Genomic DNA, 24,278 nt, shown 5'->3' with positions numbered 1-24,278 from the left:
GGGGCCCAACAGTGGCAACTTGGCGGTGGTGGGGCTTGAACCGGCAACCCTTTGATTACTAGTCCAGTACCATACCCACTAAGCTACAACTACCCTACTAACCCATTTTTTTGGGAATCCTTAGTTGTTTGCACCACCTCTGCCCTGACCACCACCATGCACATTTTGACACACCTCTGATCTCTACATGTTTTTCCTTATCCAGCTGTTACAAATAAAAAAACAGCAATGTTATATTAATGTAAATAGTTTATTGAATCATTGGCATTGAAAAACCTGATCTAACACAGTTAGTTCAAAGCAAAATTTCTGCAGTTAGCATACAATGCCTGAAATTACATTACTGATTAAAAAACGAAAGAACAACATGCCAGTTTAAATCAAAGTCTATAAATGATATGTAATGCATAGACATGAGAATGCCACGTATTATGTAGTTATGCATTAAGTGGACTTGTGTCAGTCATTCTAATGCCTTAATACTGCCAGGCAAGCGTAAAATCGGAGCCCTCTGCTACTTGGTTTATTAGAGATACAATAAACTCATGTTTCAGTTTAATTTAATATACATATGAAAAACTATAAGTTAAAATAACGTTAAATGGAGGAGCACAGAATGATGCCGTTCATTTAAGCTGTTTAAACAATATGTACAGTATTAACCTTAAGCTAAGAGGTTAAAAAGTAACAATGAAAAAAGTTGTAGCAAAATATCTGTACAATTACTTTTTTTTATTTTGCTAAAATTCAAAAAGAAAAAAGTGGCATTAGATTAGTGGACTCTGAGTCAGTTGGAAAAAATGGTGGTTGAATACTACACTTGAAATGTGTTCTCCCTGTATCCACATGGGTTTCCTCCGGGTGCTCCGGTTTCTTCCCACAGTCCAAAAACATGCAAGTGAGGTGAATTGAAAATACACAATTGTTCATGATTGTGTTTGATATTAAACTTGTAAATTGATGAATTTTGTGTAACGAGTAACTAACCGTGTCGGTCATAAATGTAACCAAAGAGGTTAAAACATGAAACTTGAAATGTGTACTTAAGTGAGCTGCATGTGCTGCTACAAATTCTCTATAATATCTGAATTAGGTGTCGTGGAAGAATTGCTTCCATTGTTTTATGATCTTTGGTTTGTATTTCCTTCCTGACTGTTTTATTAATGTTCAATTTATGCCCATTTCAATGTTTTCTGTTTCAGAACTGATTTTAGAACTGCAGTACATGTAATTTTACCCAGAAATCAGGGCCGGTTTGGCTCTCTTGGACTCTGGCCATTGATGAATATGCTTTCTGTACAAGTGCAGAACTTAGACCACTGAGCAATATCTGGGTAGAACTTTTTAAGAAGATGCACTTCATGCCCTTGGACTATTATGCTTTTATGCTTTTTGTATAAGCTGCTTGGTTCTGACGTCTGACATCAGAAGTGTAAGACTTTAATGCTAAACGTAAACATTTCACATTATCCTGAAACCATCTATGTTACCTCATTTCTTTTCATACCTCACTACACGCATTATTTTCAACCTTGGAACATTCCTGTATAAAAAGACAGTGTGTCGTTTTTAGAAGACCATCAAACCCACATGCCTGTAATCAGTCTTACACTTAGCCCTTATTCACATATGGGATAAAGTGCTTTTCAACCACATTGTGTATCACTGGAATGTAGGAAGTCATGATTGATTAGTATGTCTTAAACAGGGACTAAACATTACCATTTCCAACCAGAATACAGGTGGAAATACAACTACCATATCCAGTTTCACACGCAAAGAAGCAGTTTTTTTTTTTTTACAAAACAATATATAACAAAAGTAACAGAAAAAAAACAACGAAACAAAACACAATATCCAATCACACATTAAAATTAGGCACTTGGCTGGTAAAAGCTTGAGCTTTTGACCTTTCAGAGCAACTTTCTCAGTCCTCCCATCCTTCATAAGTCCATTTCTAGAGGCTGTAAACCTCTCAATCGCTCCCACCTTAACCAATCACGATCACTCTTTCTTTATCACATGACCATCTCTGCACTGCTGATTGACCGTAAGCTCTGATCATCAAAGCGTCTCCGGACACTCCTCCTCACCGCGTCAGCTCGCCTGTACGGCTGGTTTCTCAGATCTAATAAAGGCATAGAGTACAAGTTAATCATTCATTTAAAGCCTCATCACTGAAACTGAGTGTGCTGGTGATCATACAAAGCAGTTTAAGTGTAACAGAAGTTTAAAAACCGTTTTAAACTAAAAATGTTAGCAGCCACATTAAAGACACTTAGCTTTTTAAAAACAGCTTGTGCTCCTACATACACGACCACTTAGTGTTCTATTTGTTAAGCTGCAGTAATTAGACTAAGTGTACATTCCTATCAAGCTAAAGTGTGGTGGATCTAATCTAAGTGTCTACAATATGTTGGACTATTTTAGAAACAAAAAAAATTGACTAATTTAAAATAAATAAAAAGAAAAAAGGAAAACCAGCATTGAGGCTTTTCCACTGCACAAAGTACTGGAACTTCAGTCAAAGCTGTGCTTTTTCCATTGGCCACCAGGTGAGTTTGTTTGTTTATTAGGATTTTAACGTCATGTTTTACACTTTGGTTACATTCATGACAGGAACGATAGTTACTCATTACACAAGATTCATCAGTTCACACAAAGTTATATCGAACACAGTCATGGACAATTTTGTACCTCCAATTCACCTTACTTGCATGTCTTTGGAGTAAACCCATGCAGACACGGGGAGAACATGCAAACTCCACACAGAAAGGACCCGGACCACCCCACCTGGGGATCGAACCCAGGACCTTCTTTCTGTGAGGCAACAGTGCTACCCACTTAGCCACCGTGCCGCCCTCCCCCCACTAGGTAAGTACCTGAGTTCTAATTTTAATAGTTCTGATTCTGCACTAACATGCTATTTTTTTTCACAGTTAGCAGCATTGTTGATTGCTTTTATACAAGTGTGGGAATAGGCTTAAGGACTTCTTACGTATGTAGGAGAGGACAGCTCAGCTAGCCTCACATGTAGTCACTGCCAGGAGTTTGGCATTTTCCTCCGTACTCAGCAGAAGCCGAAATTTGAGCAGCAATGAGGGAATCCCTTTAATCTGCCCTCCCTCAGACACAGATAATCAGGTCTGTGTAGGAGTTCAACCAGCTCATAGCAGAGCTCAGACTCAAACTCGAGAGCTCAAGGTCTCAGCGGTGGTAGGCTAGTGTGTTTTACTGTTGTGCCACCTGATCAACATTACTGTGCTTTTTTTGCCACAGGTAAATATATTTGATATGTGTTGACCCTTACATATCTAGAAACCCAGTGATAGGTGGCAACACAGACTCTAGAAACCAGCTGTGCATCACACCATGCACTAATGATACGTTAAATGAATTAATGCATAAAGGCTTGTGGTATTTATTATTTAGTGATTTTTCTGCACTTTTTGTGTTATTTTTAACCAGCTCCTGAAATTGTCCATGACTTTAATAACTGGCTTGTTCACAGTAACACAGTCATGGACTAAAATAGTTTCCCAACTCCTTACATGTAAACACTGCAACGTGTTGCAGCAAATACAAACTAATTGTTCACATAACTAATCAGACAAAAACAGAGGTAATTTAAATATTTCCTGAAATGGTCTAATTTAAGATTCATTAAATGCTTTATACTGGTCAGGGTGACATCAGGTCTGATTCCATGAGAAAACACTGGGTGTAAGGTCCATTCTTCAGAGGTGCCAATCATATCCATGTAAACGGTCAACCGATAGCACCGCTGAGATTCAAAGCCTGTGTCTCTTCTCTTTGGTGGTCGGCTAGCGTAAGAGACCGCTGCACCACCTGAGCGCTAGAGAAATGTTACTAATTGAAATAAGAATGGGAAAGAACGTAATACCATTTTCTTCCCCTTTAGCTTTAGCTTAGACATAACCTCGACCAAGGATTCTCAACCACTAGGCAAGTAGTGGTCCCAAGACAGGTACTCTGGAGAAGTTTATGGGACTAAACCCAAATAACCAAGTTTCAAAAATAGCTTTGAATGGCCCTGGTTTATTTCTTTATTTTTGTTTACTCTTGTCTCTGGTGGAGCCACTCACAGATTTAATGTGAATTGAAATGAGAATCTGCTCTGAGAGGAGTGCATGGTTTGTTGCACAGTGCTCTTATTTGTTCAGAAGCTTTGCTTGTGCAGAAATGTGCAGTGAAAAATCCAATACTTTAACTGAAATAGCCTGGGTAGTTTAAATAAATGATGGATAGGATGAAAGTGGAAGAAATGTATCAGGAAAATGCAATACATTCAGAACAAACACTGTAGGGTTAGGTAAAATAGAAAGGGATGCTTGCCAGGTTTGAGGACCATCCATCACCACTGGGGTGCTAGTGGACGAGTTTCTTACCCTCGAGTGCACGTTTGGAAATTTAGTTATATTATTCTTCTTTAAGGCTGAGAGGAGACAAAAATGAAATGAAAATGGAAGTTAAAATGAAGTCGAGTTGATCGAGCAGAAGCGGAAAACGCCAAGCACACCAAACTGGACTGTCAAACTGGTAAAGCCAGGCAGGCTGGAGCGGAGTGAGGATGCACTACGTGGCTGCATGGAGAGCACAAGCATTAATGACGCAGAATAAAGCATGAGTGCTTCGACTGTTTTAAAACCCAAGCTGCTTTGCAAATTGACCTTCAGCAACACTCAATAAAGCAATTAAAATGTAAGCATGAACAACCATGAAACAAAATAAATAAAATAACCCGAACAAACCCAGAATTAATGTGTAATAATAATACCTGTGTTTAACCAAAAAAGTTGTTTAAGGTTAGTTTTGACCACACCCATGCATACAGCCAGCTACATTGTACATTCAAACCAAAGCAAACTATTCAGCAGATAAATATTTAAAACACCAGGGTTAGAAAGTAGCAAAAAAAAGAACTTGTGGTTCATGCAACAGGTTGTTAACACGACCTGAAGAAAGCAGCAAAGCAATAAATGCATTAAGAGATGCAAGTGTGCAAATATTATATAGTGCACAAAAACAATATTAAACATAATATTACATTATCATGAACAGATCAGTATCCAAGCAAATCACAATGTCACATGATGAGCCAATGAAGCCGGAAGTGTTGCACATCTATTAATAATTATTTACGTGATCATGTAAACAGCATTCTCTGATTTTTAATAAGAGAAACAGTTATTATGTAAGTTTTTAGCCCAGTTATACGGTCATTTGGAACATGTAGTTTTCTCCAGAATTCTTAGTATTCTTGGTAAGGATGGATAAAAAAAATCTTTGTGTATATTTAGTTCAATCTGACATCATAGGAGAAATTAAACAAGTTAACGACTTCTGTTGAAGTTTAACTTTCATTTTTATAAAATTTTTTATTACATTATATGAGATTGTTTATTAAGATTTTAACGTCATGTTTTACACTTTGGTTACATTCATGACAGAAATGGTAGTTATTCGTTACACAAGACTCATCAGTTCACAAGTTTAATGTCAAACACAGTCATAGACAATTTAATGTCTCCAGTTCACCTCACTGGCATGTTTTTGGACTGTGGGAGGAAACCGGAGTCCCCGGAGGAAACCCACGCAGACACGGGGAGAACATGCAAACTCCACAGAGAAAGTACCTGGACCGCCCCACCTTTGGATCGAACCCAGGACCTTCTTGCTGTAAGGTGACAGAGCTACCCCATTATATGAGATTAAGCTTATTTACCAAACATTTTTTAATGATGCCCTTACTTAACTTATAGCTGACTATATAATCCTAATCAGATCACTTTTATATTTTAAAAATGAAATATACAGTTTTGACATAATTAGATTACAAAATGTATACGGTGATATACTGTACTGTGTATACAGTGATATCAGATTATTGCCGAAATCATTTGTAATTGCACACTTTAGGTGTGTTTTTAATAATCAAACAGCAGAGGGAGCTGCCTGCATAACAACTGTAACTTTCCCAGCCTGGACTCAAGAGGAGAAAACTATTCTAAAGGTCAGAGATTTCCTTGATCAGATCGGGGTTGTGCAAGCGGCGACGGTTTCACAATCGGGAATTAGAAATGACTAGCTCTGGGGAATAAAGGAAAAACAAATTGCACCTACACACCCTGCACACTCCGCCTCTCTATCTGCCAATCAGGGTCCTTACATAGCGTTTGAAGACCCCACCCACTTGGTCCAATCATTTCCCCACCCAGCAGACACGGTGGCCAATTTGTGTCTGCTGAGGGCACTGCCAATTGTGCACGCTAGATGGCGCCCAGTCGACTGGCAGCAGAGCCGAGATTCGAACCAGGGTGTTCAGAATCTTGGTGCTGTTGTGCTAGCAGAACATCCTGCTATGCCACCTGGGCGCCATTGCCACCACAAAAAAAAAAATTGGAAAACCCTGTTGTAAGGTATCATTACAGTGAAAAGGGGGCTTATAACAGCAGTATAATTAAACTGGGACTTATTTAAAAATAAGATTATAATATTATAACATTCTGAAATATTTACACGTTGATTAGAACGTTCTGGCATCCTTGGCTCATTGTGAAATTGGATTTGCTGTGATTGGTGGTGGTTTGTAGTTATATTATTCTGATGAATGTGAACTTGTGATGATACACTCCATGCAGAGAAAGTTGTGATGAAGTAACTCTCACTTCCCGACCACCCCTCTTCATGCAGGGATTTGGGGGAAAGGAGATGGTGATATGGACACACCCACATGACATAACACACACAAATGCTTGGACCACATCCAGAGTAAGTAGTGATATGAAAGTGGGAGAAAATAGAACCACACCCCCAACACAAATGGAGAAGTGTGAAGAGTAAAGGGAGCACACGGTGAATTAAAAAGAGAATGAGAGAGCAAGCTCTTTCCAGCGACCTTTAAGAGAGAGAGGGTAAACTTTAACAATGGAGCTCCTCATTGAAGAAGCGCGAGCCCCGTTTGGCCGTGCGCGCCGTAAAAGGAACGGTCTTCAGCACTGCGTTCAGACAGAACAGCCACATACACCCATACACACACACACATACAGACACACGCACACACATGGACACATAGACAGAACATTTCGAGTTATCCAGCAAGCAGAGCAGCTAGGACGTTAGCACAGCTACTACAGTACATCTGCATCTAGAGCAGAACAGCACAAATAACGCAGACATATTAGCACATTCTACTCTCAGCAGCTGCAGGGCCTACTATAAAACAAGATGTAAGTGATAAAGAAACAGTGTAAAAGACTGATAACTGCTGCCAACATTTACCTCTATTCATCTCACTCTCAAGCTTGTCTGGTCAAGTACTGATCTGCTACTGCACACTTGATATGTGCGATTGAGGAATGAGCAATGTTTCCTAATAAATAAGATGAGTGCAGGAACGGCAATCTAACTTTCTATAGATTTATTAATTATAGCTATTACCTAGCAACACAATATTTAGTTGATTGGGTTAGTTACCACCATGACTAGATCTGTTACTTACCTATGGCTTTAAAAATCAATTTAATATTACCCACTGCTTGAAGTGGGGGTAGTGCTGGTACTCCCTTATTTAATATTAACAAAAAATTCGTTATTACATTCTGAAATATTGTAAGTTCAGTAGCGTAACTTGATTTGTACTAGACTTGTCGAGAGAGCAGGAACAACTGAGTTTTCTGTAGTGCCCCCTGGGCAGTGTAGTTTATATGCAGTCATTATGAATAGCCCAGAACCTGATATGGAGAGAGCAAAAAAGGATACCGGCAGATGTGCCAACAGTACCGTGCCACTTCCAGCATTGATATTAAATATAAGATCATGAATCATGAATCATGTATATATTTCCTGCAATATTCCTCTTGATGTTCTACGTCAGGGGCCACTTTGACATTATGGTTGCCCTTGAAGGACCATTTGTAGCATAGTATCCTGCTGCAATTGCAGTCTGCATTTTAATTCTTGGACAATTTCTTGGAGGATGAATTTAGCATTCTTAGCTTTGTGTTTGGTGTCAAAATGCCAAATTTATATTGTATATCTATATTATATGTCTATATCTATACTGAACTCCATTACCACCAACATGACCTCATAACAAGAACATAAAAATTCTTCTTGAAGCACAAACTTGTATTCGCTTTCTCATCTTTCATTAAATTGCATAAATTTTTTGGACATTTTGTGATGTTTTGTAGATATTTCTCAACATCACTTGTTGAAATGAAAAACTGCCTTAGTTAAACACTGATGTGAAAACACTGTCATCTAGTGGCAGGATGAGGGAAGCATTGTGGAACATTTAGTTTATGTACGATTTTACATGGTACGCCTTTTAAGCTCTCGTGGGCCACATATTAATGTGGGGGTCTTGAGTCTGACGCGTGGTATACGTGAAAGGGGCTATACAGGCAGTACATGATGGTACATTAGGTAAATCCATTCATGCATTAGACTATGTTTACATTACCTTTAAGCATCCCCAATCACCGACTCTAGTTTCCATTCTTAAAATGAGTTTCAGTAGGATTTAGCATACAGTGTAATTTTAGTCTATTGTTTAAGCAATACACTTTAACTTATAATCCATGGGAAAGTAAAAGCATTTTAAAATGTTATATGCTGTTACTGCTGTTAGTGAAACCCTACTGCTATTATTAGCACTGTTTTGATACATTGACATTTTGTAGAACACATAATACTAAAATCTAATCTTATGCATATTAGGATTTAATTCATGCTGGCAGAGGCTTAAAGCAATAAAGCAATTTAGCCTAAACGCTTTAGCTTAGCCATTTATGTTTTCCCATTGGTTAGTAGTTAATGTTACATGTTAATCAAGGATATTATTACAAAGCAATGTTTCTGCATGCAGACTGATCTAGAGCACTTCAGCCAATCCCAGTACAGTCCTTTCTGACCAGACAGATAATAAGTGCCTATGGTGTCCAGGTAGTGTGTATGTGTGTGTGTATATAGAAAACTGGCTTGGCATGTTACCTGTAATAATGTCCTCAATCGTCCCGTCCTTTCCCTCGTAAACATGCCGACTGTCCTTCACCTGCTTTTTCCTCAACTCAGCTATGAGCTCCTGCTGCTGCCGCTTGTTCTTATGAGAAGGAGACTAAAGACAGACGTATAAGGTTTCACAGTAAATCCTTAACCCAACTTGTGGCAGTATGGTATAGGAGCCATTCCTACCAGAACTAAGCCTGTTCAGAGATTGTTACTGTGAAAGGATGTGCTGAAAGGACTGAGTAAAAAATCTGTGTAAAAAAGGCTAATACTGCAACAATTTTGATGCCAGATCAGTTGTATTTCATATTAATTGCCTTTAAATGTACTACAGTCTGTTTTCATTATAATAGACATGCTAGATAAGACTTGTGTTGCTGTTGTAAAGGAAACCCACAATAAGGTAATCTAATTCATCAATAAGCTTTATATTTATTCATTTGTTTTTATTAAAGTGTTATTGTAATTCATATTTAGCTAGATATTACTAGATAATGATTTAATGCCACCAGATTATTTATTTATTGGGATTTTAACATCATGTATTACACACTTTGGATCATTCATGACAGAACATGAAGTTACTGGTTACACCAGTTCACCAGTTCAAATTCAATGTCAAACAAAGTCATAGACAAATCTCTAATTAACCTCACTTGTATGTCTTTGGAATGTGGGAGGAAACTTGAGCTCCCAAAGGAAACCCATGCAGACATGGGGACAACATGCACACTTCTTGCTGTGAGAAGACAGTGCTACCCACTGAGCCACCATGCTGCCCTTATGCCACCCACCGGATATTTTTATTTGATTCCCCTCAAACAGATAGATCGAATCCAAATTATGTCCTATATTGACCATATAAGCTACCTACACATAGTAAAATGACGTTCCACAATACGGCATTCAAGATTTAGCTACAGAGTGATTTCAATAACAGACATGTACACCTGGAGCACCTATTACCTTCTGATTCTCTTGCTCCATGGCCTCCTGTTCTAGCAACTTCTCCATCATCATCTGCTCATGCCTTTTTCTTTGCTCATTTTCCTCCTCTGCTTGCTGAGAGCAAACACACACGCACATAAATCTGAGCTTAGCTTAGCATTACCTCACTGTGTGTGGGTTCATTTTTCTGTTGGTTAAATACAGTACAAAATGATTTAGAAGTTATGTGACTGGCTGGCTTACCCTGTATGCCTTCACGAAGCGCACAAACACAGGGAAGAAGACTGACGGAGGCATGGTTTTAGAGCTCTCCCCAAAAAACTTCACCGCCTCATCAAAGGCATCCTTATAAAAGAACAGAATCACTCAGTCCGTTGGCAGTATCAGTTCAAAGAATAACACAATCGTCCTTAGAAATGAATCTTAAGTACCTGTGCAATCTTGGCATCATCCTGTAATTTTTTGAGCTTGCTCTCATTGACGTGTATGAAGTCTTTAAGCAGCGTGTTGTGTCCATGCATGCTGTACTCTCTCCTGGTCAGCTCCATGCCTCTATGAAGCTCCTTCACATCCAGCAACACATTCTCTAAAGAGACTACAACACAGAGAGAACAGACTGCTTTAAAAAACGGGAAATGAACATAGTTACATAGGAGCAAAACTGTATGTTTTGTATGTTTTAGAAAACACATTTTAAAAGAGAGAAACATGGAGCACTTGTGTGGTACAGCAATCTATTACGCTAGCTCAACACTGCTGAGATCTGAACTTAAAATCTTAGCAAGTGCAATTGTTCAGCCAATTAGGCAGACATGATTGGCTATGTCTTCGAGGAAGTGTGTGAATAGCCTAGCCATTGTGAGTTGCACTTGTCAATGTGCTCTCAGTGCAGGTCTCAAGCCTGGATAAAAACAAGTATTGCTGCATCAGAATAGGCATCCTAATCCTAAAAACTGTGCCAGATCAGGTATGCAGACCAGAATGATCCACTGTGCATTAATTATTATAAAACATTTCTTCTTGGTCATAACAGAATTACATTTAAGCTAGAACATAAATATTTAAGTATGTATTTTGTAATTGTAACATGTCTATTTGTTATGCATCATACAGCTAGATAATTTAGAGAAACGCTTCCGCCTGTGAACCACCTGTGGATCATTTGGCAACATTAGGCTCTAAATGTCATGTCCTCATTAGCTTTTTTTAAATTCTTAAACAAAGGGGCTAAGACCTGTACACAAGAAAGCAGGTTAAAAAAAAACAAAAGTGAATTGAATTGAAAGAATTGAGAAGCAGTCTGTACCTGCTGCAGCTTTCTCCACATAGTTTAACTCGTTATAGAACAGTGCCACCTGCTGGTACTTCTCTTTTACCACATTTGCAATGTAGTGCAACAGCGTTAACTTCCTGTCTGTTGATTTTGTGTCTATTAACTGATAAAGAAACAGACAGGTCAAGGTCAGTGTTTGGGAAAGTTGATTTAGTGATTTTACTCATGTTACAGAGAAAAAAACATGTCCTACCAAGTCTAAACTTTGAAGTTTGAAGCCATATACTGCCCCTCGTTTACTGCTGTTCATGTAGTTCCCAAGAGCCAGAATGATCTGAGAGACAAGAATGTCAAATTTCAGTAAAGACTTCACACTTTAAAAAATGCAATGGTAATGTAATTCACTAACCTCCAGAATTTTCTTAAGCTTCTGTGAAGACTTGATGGATACAGATGCAGCAATAATGGCATGCAGTTGCTGTACAAGTAAAAAGAAAAGACGAACCATCAAAGCTTGTAAAATAAGAGTATAAAAATGTCCATGTACAGTGACATGGCTATGTCTGAGGAAGCCCTGCAATGAATTGGGACCCAGCCCAGGTATTCCTGCTTTGTGGACTGTGTTTTCTGGTGGAACTGCACCCACTGCAGCCCAGACCAGGATAAAGTGGATGATAAAAATGAAATGGAAAATAAACGTTTACAGTTTTAAGAGATCATGTTGTAAAAACAGGACATTTGAGGTGCTCTGGTGGCACAGTGGCAAATTTGCTCGCCCCTGTGGTGCTATTGGCTAGTCAAGCATCTACAGAAAGACATCACTGGCTGCATCTGACAAAGGGGGGTGGCCGAGGCCCTGCAATAAATTTCCGTCCTGTCAGGGGTGTTGTTACTGCATCGTGTCCAGTGATTACAGGGAAGTCGGGCGCACCACAACCATGACCAGCATAAAACGTGGTAAAACAAAAAAATCTAATGTAGAAAAAAAACTAATGTAGAAAGTATAAACATAATTATCAAGGTACAAAATCCAAAAAATTTACCGGTGTGAGCATTTGCACACTCTCGCTAAAGTTGTCCACGAAAGCCATGATGGTCATCTTCTGCATGAGGCGCTCAATCTTGCTAAACTGTATCATGAAGCGATCCTCATCCGTGAGGTTTTCCAGTGGCTTTCTCTCTTTCTCATACTGCCGTAACACTTTCACTTCAGGCTCAGTGGGGATAAAGCGCAGCAGGCACTCTACAAAATCCACCGGCAACATTCGCAGGTCAAACCTGGAGAAATTGAGAAGAGAGAGAGAGAAAGAATGACAAAACTGTTTATATCCAGACTTGTGTTTTCATACTGTTCATATTTTGTTACCACTGCACTGCATGAGCATTAGTTTGTGTCAGGTTTAGTGTGAACAGGCCTTAGAGCAAGAACTAATTTATGGCTAGTAAAGGTATGGCTAATTGTTCTAAACAAAAGACAGGTAAAATACAGTGATTTACAGTTAGAAAAAAATCCAACATAGGTTAATACTGTATAAGTTACATCTGAATGGCTTTGCAGATCTCCTCTGGAGTCTTGCCCACTTTTCGGAGTGTTATGGCCAGATTTTTGGACCTGTTAGCATCCAGTAGTGATACTTTGTTTGGGACTTTTTGAGTGGTCTTTTGCTTGCTGGAGGTGACATCGATAGCAGGACCCTGAGCTCTAGTCTTAAAGATCTCTTCAAACTCATCCACATTTAGATCCTGCAATCAAAAACAATTAGCAATCAGTTATGTAATTGACTGAGAAGTTCATAGAAATACAATAAAAGAAAGGAGACGTGAATACCATGTGGCATAATTTTAGTTTAGTTAAAAAACGTTCACCTCCAGTATCCTCTCGTCATCGATCTCGTTGAAGACGGTGCCGTTGATTTGATTGGGCTTCAGTGCCACCCAGTTAAACACTGGCATGCGGAACTTTGTTTTGATCGGCTTCTTAATTTTCACAGCTACATGCAAGTAGAAATAGTGTAGATGTCATACAGTTCTTTCAAAACGTCTAAACAACCAATACGTAAACAATGTCATCGCACCAAGTGCAGTGGGAAAAAGCTGGGCATCGATTTAGAAATGCTAACACACATGCATTTAGGAAATAGGGTAACTGGTTAAAGTCTAATACTTACGTACACAATGAGTAAGTAGTGCACTATGGGAAAAAAGCATGTGGCTTTCTGTGGCAAGTGGCATTCAACCATATAGAGGTGACAGGCACTGACTGCGAATGACTCACTTTTTTAAGATAGTATCATTTGACTGAATAGCCTTACTATGCCAAGAACTAGTGTGGGCATGCTTCTGTACTCATATGTGTTCTTACTGAGCATATCACTTAGCTATGATTTTGAACTAAAATGCAAAACATAGGGTTTATAGGGTTTAAGTAGGGCTGTCTCACTAACCACATTCACCAAATTAGCACTAGGATATAAATAGCATTTTCAATATAGGGTTCATTGAACAAATCTAACCTAGCACTCTGGTAGACTAGTAATTATTACTCACAAGCCAACTGGACATTCAGAAATGGTCTCATTGCAATGGTGAACTTATGTAAATGGTCCACTTGCAGCGGAGATTGGAAAAGGGGTGTGAGGTAAAGAATCATGCCCATCTGCTATGCCATTAGGGCTGGCAGGAGGCATACAGGTGAAGATGATATATTGTATTGGTTCCTTTAAGAGCCTGATTCAGCATTAATTTGTACCAGGTGGAGGTGCCCCTATTCAATCATGCGTCTCCTCTGCTGGCAACCTGCTTTTCTCAGGCATATGATGATGCTGGGCTCAAGCCTGTCAGGTTTTCCTCAGACACGGATGTGCTAATAATAATTTGCAATCCAACACATTTAACATTAACAGTGTGGAAAAGGATCATCAAATTTTAATATTGTAAAACTTTGAGACCTTGGGTTGAAGTTACAGGCATATCCTGCTTCAGGATATCCACCTTGTACTGTGCAATTGTACAGTGTATTGTGTATAATATTTATATTTATATTTAGCATTTGGCAGGACACAACCTGGTGGTAGGAGGAAATGGAATAGAATAGAAAGTCCATCCCACTACCCGTAAATGCTCAGCAGGTTATCAGCTAAGGGATATGGTGGCCATTCCTGATCTGCGAGTCTTGGGAGTGAGTAGTAGGCGACATTCTTGCATGTGTGTAAGAACCCTTCCCGCATGTGTTAGCAGTTCACCTGTAGTGGCATGCCACTGTGTTTACTGTGTTTCTACAATGTAGAAAGGACTGGATCTAGTCTTAGTATGGTTAGATCTGCTTAAGCATGACTTGATTTCGGAAAAATGGATTTTGCCTCCGCTGGACGAGTAGACGTCTAATGTCTCATAGAAGCTGTGGTTTATATTTTGGCACATGCATCCTGTCATTTGCTGAACTGAGGTCTAGAGTATGTTAGCTTCTGAACAGAAGAATTCTGTTCCTTGATTCATGGAAAGGAAAAGTCTTGCAATGGAGCATTCCGTTACACGCTTGGCATCACTTCAAACAATTTTACAGAATCTAGTGCCTCTGGAGTTTGGACTGCATGGACACTGAGATCTGCTTTTTGGAGTAAAAATGCCATGTCCACAAATTTCACACAGGAAAAGGAAAGAAAACCAACAAAACAAATAAAACTTAGGAAACCTACAGGACAGCTTGATGGGCCCCTCTGTATTGGCAATAAGGTAGAACGGAAAAAGAGAGAAAGCAAGAGTTTAGTATTAAAAGCAAAGAAACAAAAACCTTAGTTTCTAGAGCTATACTGGCTTCAATCCATTTTTTAAACCAATAAAGCATTACGTTATAACACATTGAATGAGTCTCTTAATGTAAAAAGTGCTCTATATCTGGTTGTCCAAACTCTTGGTAGGTCTAACATAGGCTGGTGATTGTTGTTAAATAAAGAGAGGGTGCACAAACAAAAACAGAGGGTGTTAAATCCTACATTTTAATTTCCTTCTCGTAAAGAAACAGCTACTAATAATGTATCCATTTTTTACTATGCACAGCTTTAGTAGTTAATAAAATGTGAATTTACAATAACGAACAGTCACAGGCCATTTTCTTGACTAACTGTACCACAGTTAGTCACTGGTGCTTTGGTTTCCAGTAGTATGACCGAATACACTGATCAGCCATAACATTAAAACCACCTCCTTGTTTCTACACTCACTGTCCATTTTATCAGCTCCACTTACCATATAGAAGCACTTTAAAGTTCTACAATTACTGACTGCAGTCCATCTATTTCTCTACATGCTTTTCAGCCTGCTTTCACCCTGTTCTTCAATGGTCAGGACCACCACAGGACCACCACAGAGCAGGTATTATTTAAGTGGTGGATCATTCTCAGCACTGCAGTGACACTGACATGGTGGTGGTGTGTTAGTGTGTGTTGTGCTGGTATGAGTGGATAAGACACAGCAGCGCTGCTGGAGTTTTTAAATACCATGTCCACTCACTGTCCACTCTATTAGACACTCCTACCTTGTTGGTCCACCTTCTAGACCGTCATAAGTGGTCACAGAATGCTGCCCATGGGGAGCTGTTGGCTGGATAATTTTGGTTGGTGAACTATTCTCAGTCCAGCAGGGACAGTGCTGCTGTGTCTTATTCACTCATACCAGCACAACACACACTAACACACCACCACCATGTCAGTGTCACTACAGTGCTGAGAATGATCCACCACCTAAATAATACCTACTCTGTAGTGGTCCTGGGAGAGTCCTGACCATTAGAAAAACAGCATGAAAGGGGGCTAACAAAATGCATGCAGAGAAACAGATGGACTACAGTCAGTAATTGTAGAACTACAAAGTGCTTCTATATGGTAAGTGGAGCTGATAAAATGAACAATGTGTGTAGAAACAAGGAGGTGGTTTTAGTGTTGTGGTTGATCGGTGTATATATCCGATTTTACACCTCCATTGTTTAGTCTACACAAGGCAACACAAGCTTGATTGTGGCTCCATCGCTCTATGTGAGTCAGTCTGGCTGGGAAGTTACACCGTACTGCAGAGTGATGAGTAAACCCCCTCAGCCTTAGTGATCATTATCATGTGCTGTTGAGAGCAGACTGCAAGGTACAACATAGTCAGACCCGCTTCTAGCCTCTGCTACACTATACTACAGTCAGATCAGTGATACACGTCTTACAAGTAGGTAGATATGGGTAAAATTTACAGGTTTATAAATTTATCACCCATTATCACAAGTGCTATAAAAGTGGCAATGGCAAATAAAGCAATAGAATATCCAAACCCTCCAGCCTGCTTAGTAGTAGTTGCTTTTACTAAATGCACAGTAAGTAAGTGCCATGAGTGCATGTCCTCTTTCTGGACATACCCAAATATAAAATGAAATTGCTCATTTGGTTACATTTTGTCCTTTTGATGTCGATATAACTGGCAACACTTTTTTTCTATTTATTTATGCATTTTCTCCCATTTTTTCTCCTGATTTAGCAAAGTCAATTTGTCTTCCATGCTGGGGATCACTGATCGCATTCAAGGAGGGCACATTGCTGCTCATGCCTGCTCCGACATGTGTGCAGTACTTAGCGGACCCTTTCTTTTCGCCCATGCTTACTTCACAGGTGCCTCTTTCTGCTAACCAGGGTCTTTACACAGCGTTTGAAGACCCCACCCACATAGTACGGTCTTCCTGCCATAGCAGACACGGTGGCCAATTAGTGTCTGCTGCAGGCACTGCCAAGTACGCCCGCTAGATGGCGCCCAGCTGACCGGCGGCAACACCGATTTTTAAACCGAGGAGTTCAGAATCTTTGCGCTGGTGTGCTAGCGGAAAATCCAGCTGCACCATTTGGGTGCCCTGGGAACCTTTTTTAAATAAGGTATAAATGATGAAGATATAAATGATGAAGTTAGGTAAAGGTAAAGGGATACGAACCAGTTTAAAATGTACTTAATTACCCCCAAAACTTACATTACGACTGGCAGACACCTACTCACAAGAAAAGACATTTTCATTATAGTTCGTACCTGCAAGACCTGAGTTGAAAATGACGGTGGGAGATCCACAGCCTGGCAGAGGAGGTGCCATGGGTGGAGGAGGTGGGGGCAAGCTGAAAAATTTTTCTTCTCCTAGGCCGGGCAGAGGCGGAGGTGGTGGAGGAGGTGGGGGAGGTGGTGGTGCAGGAACAGCTGATGGACCATTCGGGACTATAAGAGTGAACAAGATGGAGGTAAACTGGCTTATTGAACATTTATTTAAAAACACTAGTAGGACAAAACACTGGATATTAAACCTGCTGCAGTTCAAACATCTGTCAACTGCAACAGGATTAATAGGAAGCTACATAAGTAAAAGATGTACTGATCTATGAGGTCCATACAGCAGTAAACTAAACACAAGTATGAATAAACTACTCACTAGCTGCAGGCATAGGTGGTGGTGGGGGTGGGGGTGGAGGTGGTGGCATGGTTATGCCAGTTTCTACACCAGTAATTGGTCCCACAGTAGCAGGTATGCCGCCCCCAGGCACCCCCATCACACATTCGCTGCCCGCCAGCAGGCCGTTAGTGGATGGAGCAGGGGTCAGGATGGAGATATCCCTGTCTCCTTTTTTCTGGATCTTAATGGTTCCCTGCTTTTCCAGTTCATGAATCTTCTTCTCCAGATTGCACTGCCGCTGAATGGCCTCATCCTTCTCTTTTACTATCCTCCTCAGTGTGTGCACCTGTGAGCTGGCATCCTTGTACACGTCCTATGTCCGAATAGTAAAATTTAATATTTACATTACACTTTTCTTAACTGCAGGACAAAAATAACCTTAGAGGGAACATTTCGTTTACATTACATAGGGTGGTTGTTGTTTTCTATAGACATATTTGAGACTTATATTCAAAAGATGAATTAAAAAGAGACATGAAATTAACCTATTTGGCAAATGTGTAGACTTACGACAAGAAAAAATACAAATAAAGAAAGAAACAAATAGAAAATAAGGAACAGGGCAAATCTCACCCGTATAGATTCCAGTTCCTTGTTCTTGTGCATCAGGTGTTTTTCCAGTTCCACTATTTTTGCCATAGCTTCATTTTCTGTGTCTTGTAACCTCTCTGTCATCTACACAGAACATTAGGTATACGTAAAAAAAACTCATATGACTATTTCAGCATTATGTACCATAAAAATATTGCAGCTTATTACATTCACTAATGTTAGCATTTTTATTGTTTCTGAAACATTACTGAGCTTGTGAGGCGTAACACTAAGAGCCATGTTGTTGGTAACAGCACTGCTTGAGTTCGGGGGGTTCAAATACCAGGCTTGGCTCACAAATGCGAAAGGCACAAATTGTTACGTGACCCCTGTAATTGGAAAACGGGGAAGCCTGTGGGGGGGGCACATATCAGTGCACCCTTAGTGCTGGTCCTAAGCCTGAATAAATAGGGTTGAGTCAGAAAAGGCATCCAGTGTAAAAACTGTGCCAAATCAAATATGCAAGCTGTGGCAACCCCTGACAGAATGAATCAATTATTTATTCAATAATTTCTGTAATAAAGCCAGTTGGTGACATTAACTTCTTAAAGATTGCTGCCATGCCATTAAATAATAAAGCAGCGATTGGTACTACGTAGAAACATTCTAACAACCTGTCAGTAGATATTGTGATAACCATTGATGTATTAGTGTGTGTAATAATTTAATAAAGTGCATTGTTTGGCTAAAGCACAGTCAGACAAGTTCTCCCCAAGGCAACGTTTATGACTTTTCAATTCACTGACATCTATAGACCTGCAAGTTTAGCTGCCAACAAGTTTACTTCACATCCTTAGCCAGGAACAAAGCTAATCGTAAAGGAGTGTTGTATTTGGTGAAAAGATTCCCAGTTGTGGTGGTAAAAGAGAGACTATAACACCCCCTCAATGAGTACTGATGTTCAAATAAACTATAGGAGGGTTGGTACACCCTTTACTCACATGAGATATGCTTTCTTCCAGTTCCTCCACTCGCTCCAGTGCCGCATTCTTCGTCTCGGCATCCTCCAGCAGAGCTCCCACATCAAACACGTTATCCAGATATGCCTGGATCTGCACTTGCAACTTATCACTCTCAGTGTGCTTCAGCTTCTACTCAGAGATAAAAGTAAAAGAGAACAGATAGACTGAATAAGTTAAAATGTTCAAAAATACTACAAAGGAAAGCATGACAGTATTGTCTTTAATCTGACAACAATACAATAGTTTGCATTTAAAATAGATTTGATTTTTATTGTTTTGACTGGATTTTTTTCCTTTTTTATCTCCTAATCTTGTCATTTCCAATTCTTAATTGGGAAGTCACTATTGCTTAGCCAACCACCCATCCGATCAAGGAGAGCCAGATCAACACACACTCCCTGCAACATGAGTCCAGTCTGTACGTGTCAGGAATTTTTTGTGAGAAAAGTTGTGCCACATAAATGCTGGGATTGCCTTCACTGCTAAGGAAGCTTCAGATGCTCCCTCGTCATTCAGTCAGGTTATAGCTACAAATTAGGGCACCTTAGTAGGAGCATTTTAAAGGGCGGCACGGTGGCTAGCAGTGGGTAGCACTGTCGCCTCACAGCAAGAACGTCCTGGGTTCAATCCCCAGGTGGGGCGGTCCGGGTCTTTTCTGTACGGAGTTTGCATGTTCTCCCCGTGTCTGTGTGGGTTTCCTCCGGGTGCTCCGGTTTCCTCCCACAGTCCAAAAACATGCAGCCAGGCACATTGGAGACACTGAATTGTCCCATAGGTACCTAGCCGCTAGGATGCATAAATCAGTGCATTGTAGTGCGGGTCCCAAGCCCGGATAAATAGGGAGGGTTGTGTCAGGAAGGGCATCCGGCGTAAAAACTGTGCCAAATCAATAGTGCGGACCACGATCCATGCCATCCCTAACGGGAGCAGCCGAGGAAATTGATTGATTGACATGGATTTGTTGTTTTACTTATGTGCATGTAATTGTGCCCACTGTGGAACAAATACTTACATCCAGGTACTCATCAAGACAGAGCTTAGTGAAGTCATACTGTAGGTGCACTCTGAAGTTCATGTCTTCTACTGAATGGACCACAATGTTGATAAACTGCATACAGGCCACCTGAAAAGTAAAAAATCCCTTGAACTTTGAGTTCTTGGCTGCAGTATATTGTTAGTAATGATTGTATATGCTGTTGACATACTGCAAACCTTTACTTTCTTGATGAGGACTATAGCAAACTACAGCAGCTTATCAGATAACATGGCCCTAACACAAGCGTCCTAACCGTGAGCTAGGTATTAGTACAATGTGTAAGGCTGCGAGGTCTCGTCTTGCCACTGAGGCAACATGTGTTGCCCTGCACCTGCCAGCATTAGCCATGCAACCAATAGGCAGGATGCTCAACCAAGGTAGAACAATACTGTGGTTTAAAACCATCACACAATATGATTGTGGGAAAAATAGAAGTGGTGGCCAAAAGAAGAGCATCGTGGTTCCACAGAAAGCACGTTTCCATCAGAGCTGGCAATTCTGTGAGGAAGAAACCATGATAAATACACACACTTCCACCTGGAGTGAATTAACACTCAACAAGGCACAGGTGACTGTCAGTTAAGAGAAACTCAATGCCCCATTTGCCGGTCATTAATGGCAAGACAGCAGGACATGATTCTGTAACCAAACACACCCCCATCCCCCTCTGCCCCCACTCCCGCAGATCTCCACGGCAGGTGGGCCCATTACAGAATGTAAAAGCATGCAAAGCAGATTTAACAGTCTGCAAAGTAAAACCATCCTGGCAGCATTGACTAGTATGATGGTTTTATTCTACCACTGTGGCTTAAAGACTTTACAGGCCGTATTTCAGAGCTGGGCAGCACCTAGATAGCAGCAGTTTGACACAGAGTTGTGATTTTAACATACAAGCACTAAATACACACAAGCCAGCTCCTTTCTGTGTAGTAATCTTGTACTTCTGTCTAGAATGATGCATAGACATGGCAAAGATGCTGATTGCTCACTTTAGATGTGATGCCTTACTACAGTTGCTCAGAATGTGGCTCAGAACCTAAAATTGCAATGGATTTTCAAATGCCACAAAGAAGAAGCTCATTAAAAGTCATGCATTAGTAAAAATGAGCATCTTAAACAACCAACTCAATACATTTCTTAAAATAAGTGTTTAAAACGAGTTTGTTTTAAGCTAAGAGAACATTTTGACTTTTATACTTTTATCCAAAGCAATCTACACTAGTTACAATGCAAGCAATTAGGGGTCTTGATTAATGACCCAACAGTAGCAATTGGGCAACAATGGGGCTTGAACCAGGGACCTTCTGAGCCACCACTGCCCACAAAAGCAAGCAGTATAACACAGTTATTGCTAGCTGGCTGACCAGGATTCATACCATAAAGTCAATGTTATTGTCCTCATTCTTGAAGTGCTCCATTAGCCTCTCAAACCTCTGATTCTCTGAACAAACCTGCAAAACATAGCAAACAAAACAAACTTGTTTGATTAAAGATAAGACACCGATGGGAAAGCCCTGCTGGTTTGGGAATATGTGGTTCATACCTCTTTGAAGTGATCAAAAGCTGAGAGGATGATCTCATGACCCCCTCTGACCAGACACACAGCAGCCAGCAGCTCCAGCACAAGAGCTTTGGTCCTGCAACACACACACAGTTATATAAAGTGTAAACAAAGAGTACTGTATATATTTTCCAGGGGGTGCGAAAATATATGCACATGTAATAAACAGTAAAGTGAACAACGTAAATAAATAAAGTAAATAATAAAATAAAATAAAACAAGGTAAAGCCTTTAACTAATGTAAACAGAGAGACGTGCGCTGGCTAGCGAACAATTACTGAAGCACTATTTTTGGTACGGTTCTCGCGGGAATTTTAAACAATCTGACCAGACATTTGGTTTTCCAGATTTTGTCAGTTAAATCGAGGTTCCTACACACACACACACACATATATATATATACTGATTAGCCATAACATTAAAACCACCTCCTTGTTTCTACACTCACTGTCCATTTTATCAGCTCCACTTACCATATAAAAGCACTTTGTAGTTCTACAATTACTGACTGTAGTCCATTTGTTTCTCTGCATACTATTTTAGCCCTCTTTCATGCTGTTCTTCAATGGTCAGGGCTCTCCCAGGACCACCACAGAGCAGGTATTATTTAGGTGGTGGATCATACTCAGCAATGCAGTGACACTGACATGGTGGTGGTGTGTTAGTGTGTGTTGTGCTGGTATGAGTGGATCAGACACAGCAGCTCTGCTGGAGTTTTTAAACAAATCATTTTAACAAATCATGCACAGATGGACTACAGTCAGTAATTGTAGAACTACAAGGTGCTTCTATATGTAAAGCGGAGCTGTACAGTGAGTGTAGAAACAAGGAGGTGGTTTTAATGTTATGGCTGATCAGTATATATATATTTCAAGTCTAATGTTCATGACAGGACAGGTAATTACTGGTTACACAAGGTTCATCAGTTTAAGTTTTTGATGTCAAACACAGTCATGGACAATTTTTTATATCTCCAATTCACCTCACTTGCACGTCTTTGGACAGTGGGAGGAAACCCACGCTGACATGAGGAGAACATACAAACTCCACACAGAAAGGACCCAGACCGCTCCACCTGGGAATCAAACCCAGGACCTTCTTGCTGTGAGGTGACAGTGCTACCCACCGAGTCACCCTCTTCTGGTGATATAATGTGGCATGTAGAGTTTGTGACCGAAACAATAAATAAATGTGTTAAACACATTTAAAATGGAATAATCTTTTGGTCATACTACATCCCCCATTGCAATGGTCACACAAGCATCAGCAAATAAACTAAGAACATTTTCAGCCTGACAAGGATTTGCAGATGTTAAAGTGCAAATCAGGCCCACACACAGCCAAACACACACACACACACACTTGCAGATTGTAGAGATCCTACTGTTACACTTGCTGCATTTACAACACAGCCTGAGGACATAACCTGCCTGAATGAGAGTGTGCACATGCTGGGAAAACTCCATTCTGGACCATCATTACTGAGCAGGTGTTTTCAATCTCTCTCTCTCTCTCTCTCTCTCTCTCTCTCTCTCTCTCTCTCTCGCTCTCTCTCTCTCTCACACACACACATCTGCACACATTTGTTACAGTGATTTACCTGGGATTCTTGTTGTTCAGACTTAGTGCAATTTCATTCACAGCGTGTGGGTGGGACATGACCATGTTGAAGCCATACTATTCATGAAAAGAAAACAAAAAGACGACAGTGAATGTAGAGATTGAAATAATAAATGCACACATTTTATTAACTGCTTGGAATGAAACATTTCATTTGTCTGTAATAGTATGTATTAGGGCTGGCTCGATACCCCTTTTTTATGTCCGATACAGATACTGATACTGCAAATTGAGTATCTGTCGATACCGTCATTTCTCCTCTCAAACAACTAAGCAGTAATAATACCTGTCTCAATGCACCATGGTTAAACTAGCTATCTAAATAACAATGCTCAGATTGTGAAACAAATATTCTAAAGGAATAAATACAGAACCTACAACATCACACTTATGCAAAACTGCTGTTTTTATTTTAACTTTAACACACAGAACATTTAGCAGCATTTTTGGCTTGTTTAACAAAAGTGTCTACAAATGGAAGATGTGGATGTTAATCAAACACGATGGACCAATTAGAATTGATGCAGAGTTGAGATTTTCTGTTACGTTTTTAGATTATTAAAAACCAAAGCGCGCTTATTAAAAAACCCTGCTGGATTTTAAAGAGGACATCTGTGGATAAACGGGAAACGGTGTAGTTTGTTTTATTTCATAACACTAATGGATTAATCGTTGAGGATGTGAGAGATCTCCAAGCCGGGACAAGACAGGTTTTCTTTATCTCAGGTGAGCGATTTATCATTTATAAAGTGATATTTATTGTGTTTAAACAGTGTTTTTAGATGTGGCAG

The 24,278-nt window shown here is 40.0% G+C and overlaps 1 protein-coding gene across 4 annotated transcripts in view; it reads right to left on the bottom strand.

Moving 5' to 3' along the window:
* Positions 1–254: 254 nt before the first annotated feature.
* fmnl2a (formin-like 2a) overlaps positions 255–24,278 on the bottom strand; it is a 76,445-nt gene continuing 52,421 nt past the window's right edge. The window contains exons 8-27 of one of the 4 annotated variants that reach the window (XM_063006235.1): positions 23,468–23,544; positions 21,850–21,943; positions 21,683–21,757; positions 20,283–20,393; positions 19,250–19,399; positions 18,291–18,392; positions 17,697–18,030; positions 17,306–17,485; positions 13,121–13,245; positions 12,795–12,997; positions 12,298–12,532; positions 11,664–11,732; positions 11,508–11,588; positions 11,288–11,417; positions 10,413–10,576; positions 10,225–10,326; positions 10,000–10,095; positions 9,019–9,142; positions 6,920–7,019; positions 2,043–2,128 (exon numbers count right to left, since the gene is read on the bottom strand). In XM_063006235.1, coding sequence (XP_062862305.1) covers positions 6,943–7,019; positions 9,019–9,142; positions 10,000–10,095; positions 10,225–10,326; positions 10,413–10,576; positions 11,288–11,417; positions 11,508–11,588; positions 11,664–11,732; positions 12,298–12,532; positions 12,795–12,997; positions 13,121–13,245; positions 17,306–17,485; positions 17,697–18,030; positions 18,291–18,392; positions 19,250–19,399; positions 20,283–20,393; positions 21,683–21,757; positions 21,850–21,943; positions 23,468–23,544 — 2,529 coding nt within the window. In that variant the 3' untranslated portion in view covers positions 2,043–2,128; positions 6,920–6,942. Of the gene's footprint in view, positions 2,129–4,356; positions 4,457–6,919; positions 7,020–9,018; positions 9,143–9,999; positions 10,096–10,224; positions 10,327–10,412; positions 10,577–11,287; positions 11,418–11,507; positions 11,589–11,663; positions 11,733–12,297; positions 12,533–12,794; positions 12,998–13,120; positions 13,246–17,305; positions 17,486–17,696; positions 18,031–18,290; positions 18,393–19,249; positions 19,400–20,282; positions 20,394–21,682; positions 21,758–21,849; positions 21,944–23,467; positions 23,545–24,278 lie in introns of those variants that run through there. The other 3 variants (XM_063006234.1, XM_063006237.1, XM_063006233.1) reach the window with 3 other exon arrangements.

Source organism: Trichomycterus rosablanca, chromosome 12 (assembly GCF_030014385.1).
Source record: "Trichomycterus rosablanca isolate fTriRos1 chromosome 12, fTriRos1.hap1, whole genome shotgun sequence".
In the NCBI taxonomy this organism is placed as follows: Eukaryota; Metazoa; Chordata; class Actinopteri; order Siluriformes; family Trichomycteridae; genus Trichomycterus; species Trichomycterus rosablanca.
Note: the sequence above shows the minus strand (reverse complement) of the source record. Positions and strands in the feature narration are given on the sequence as shown.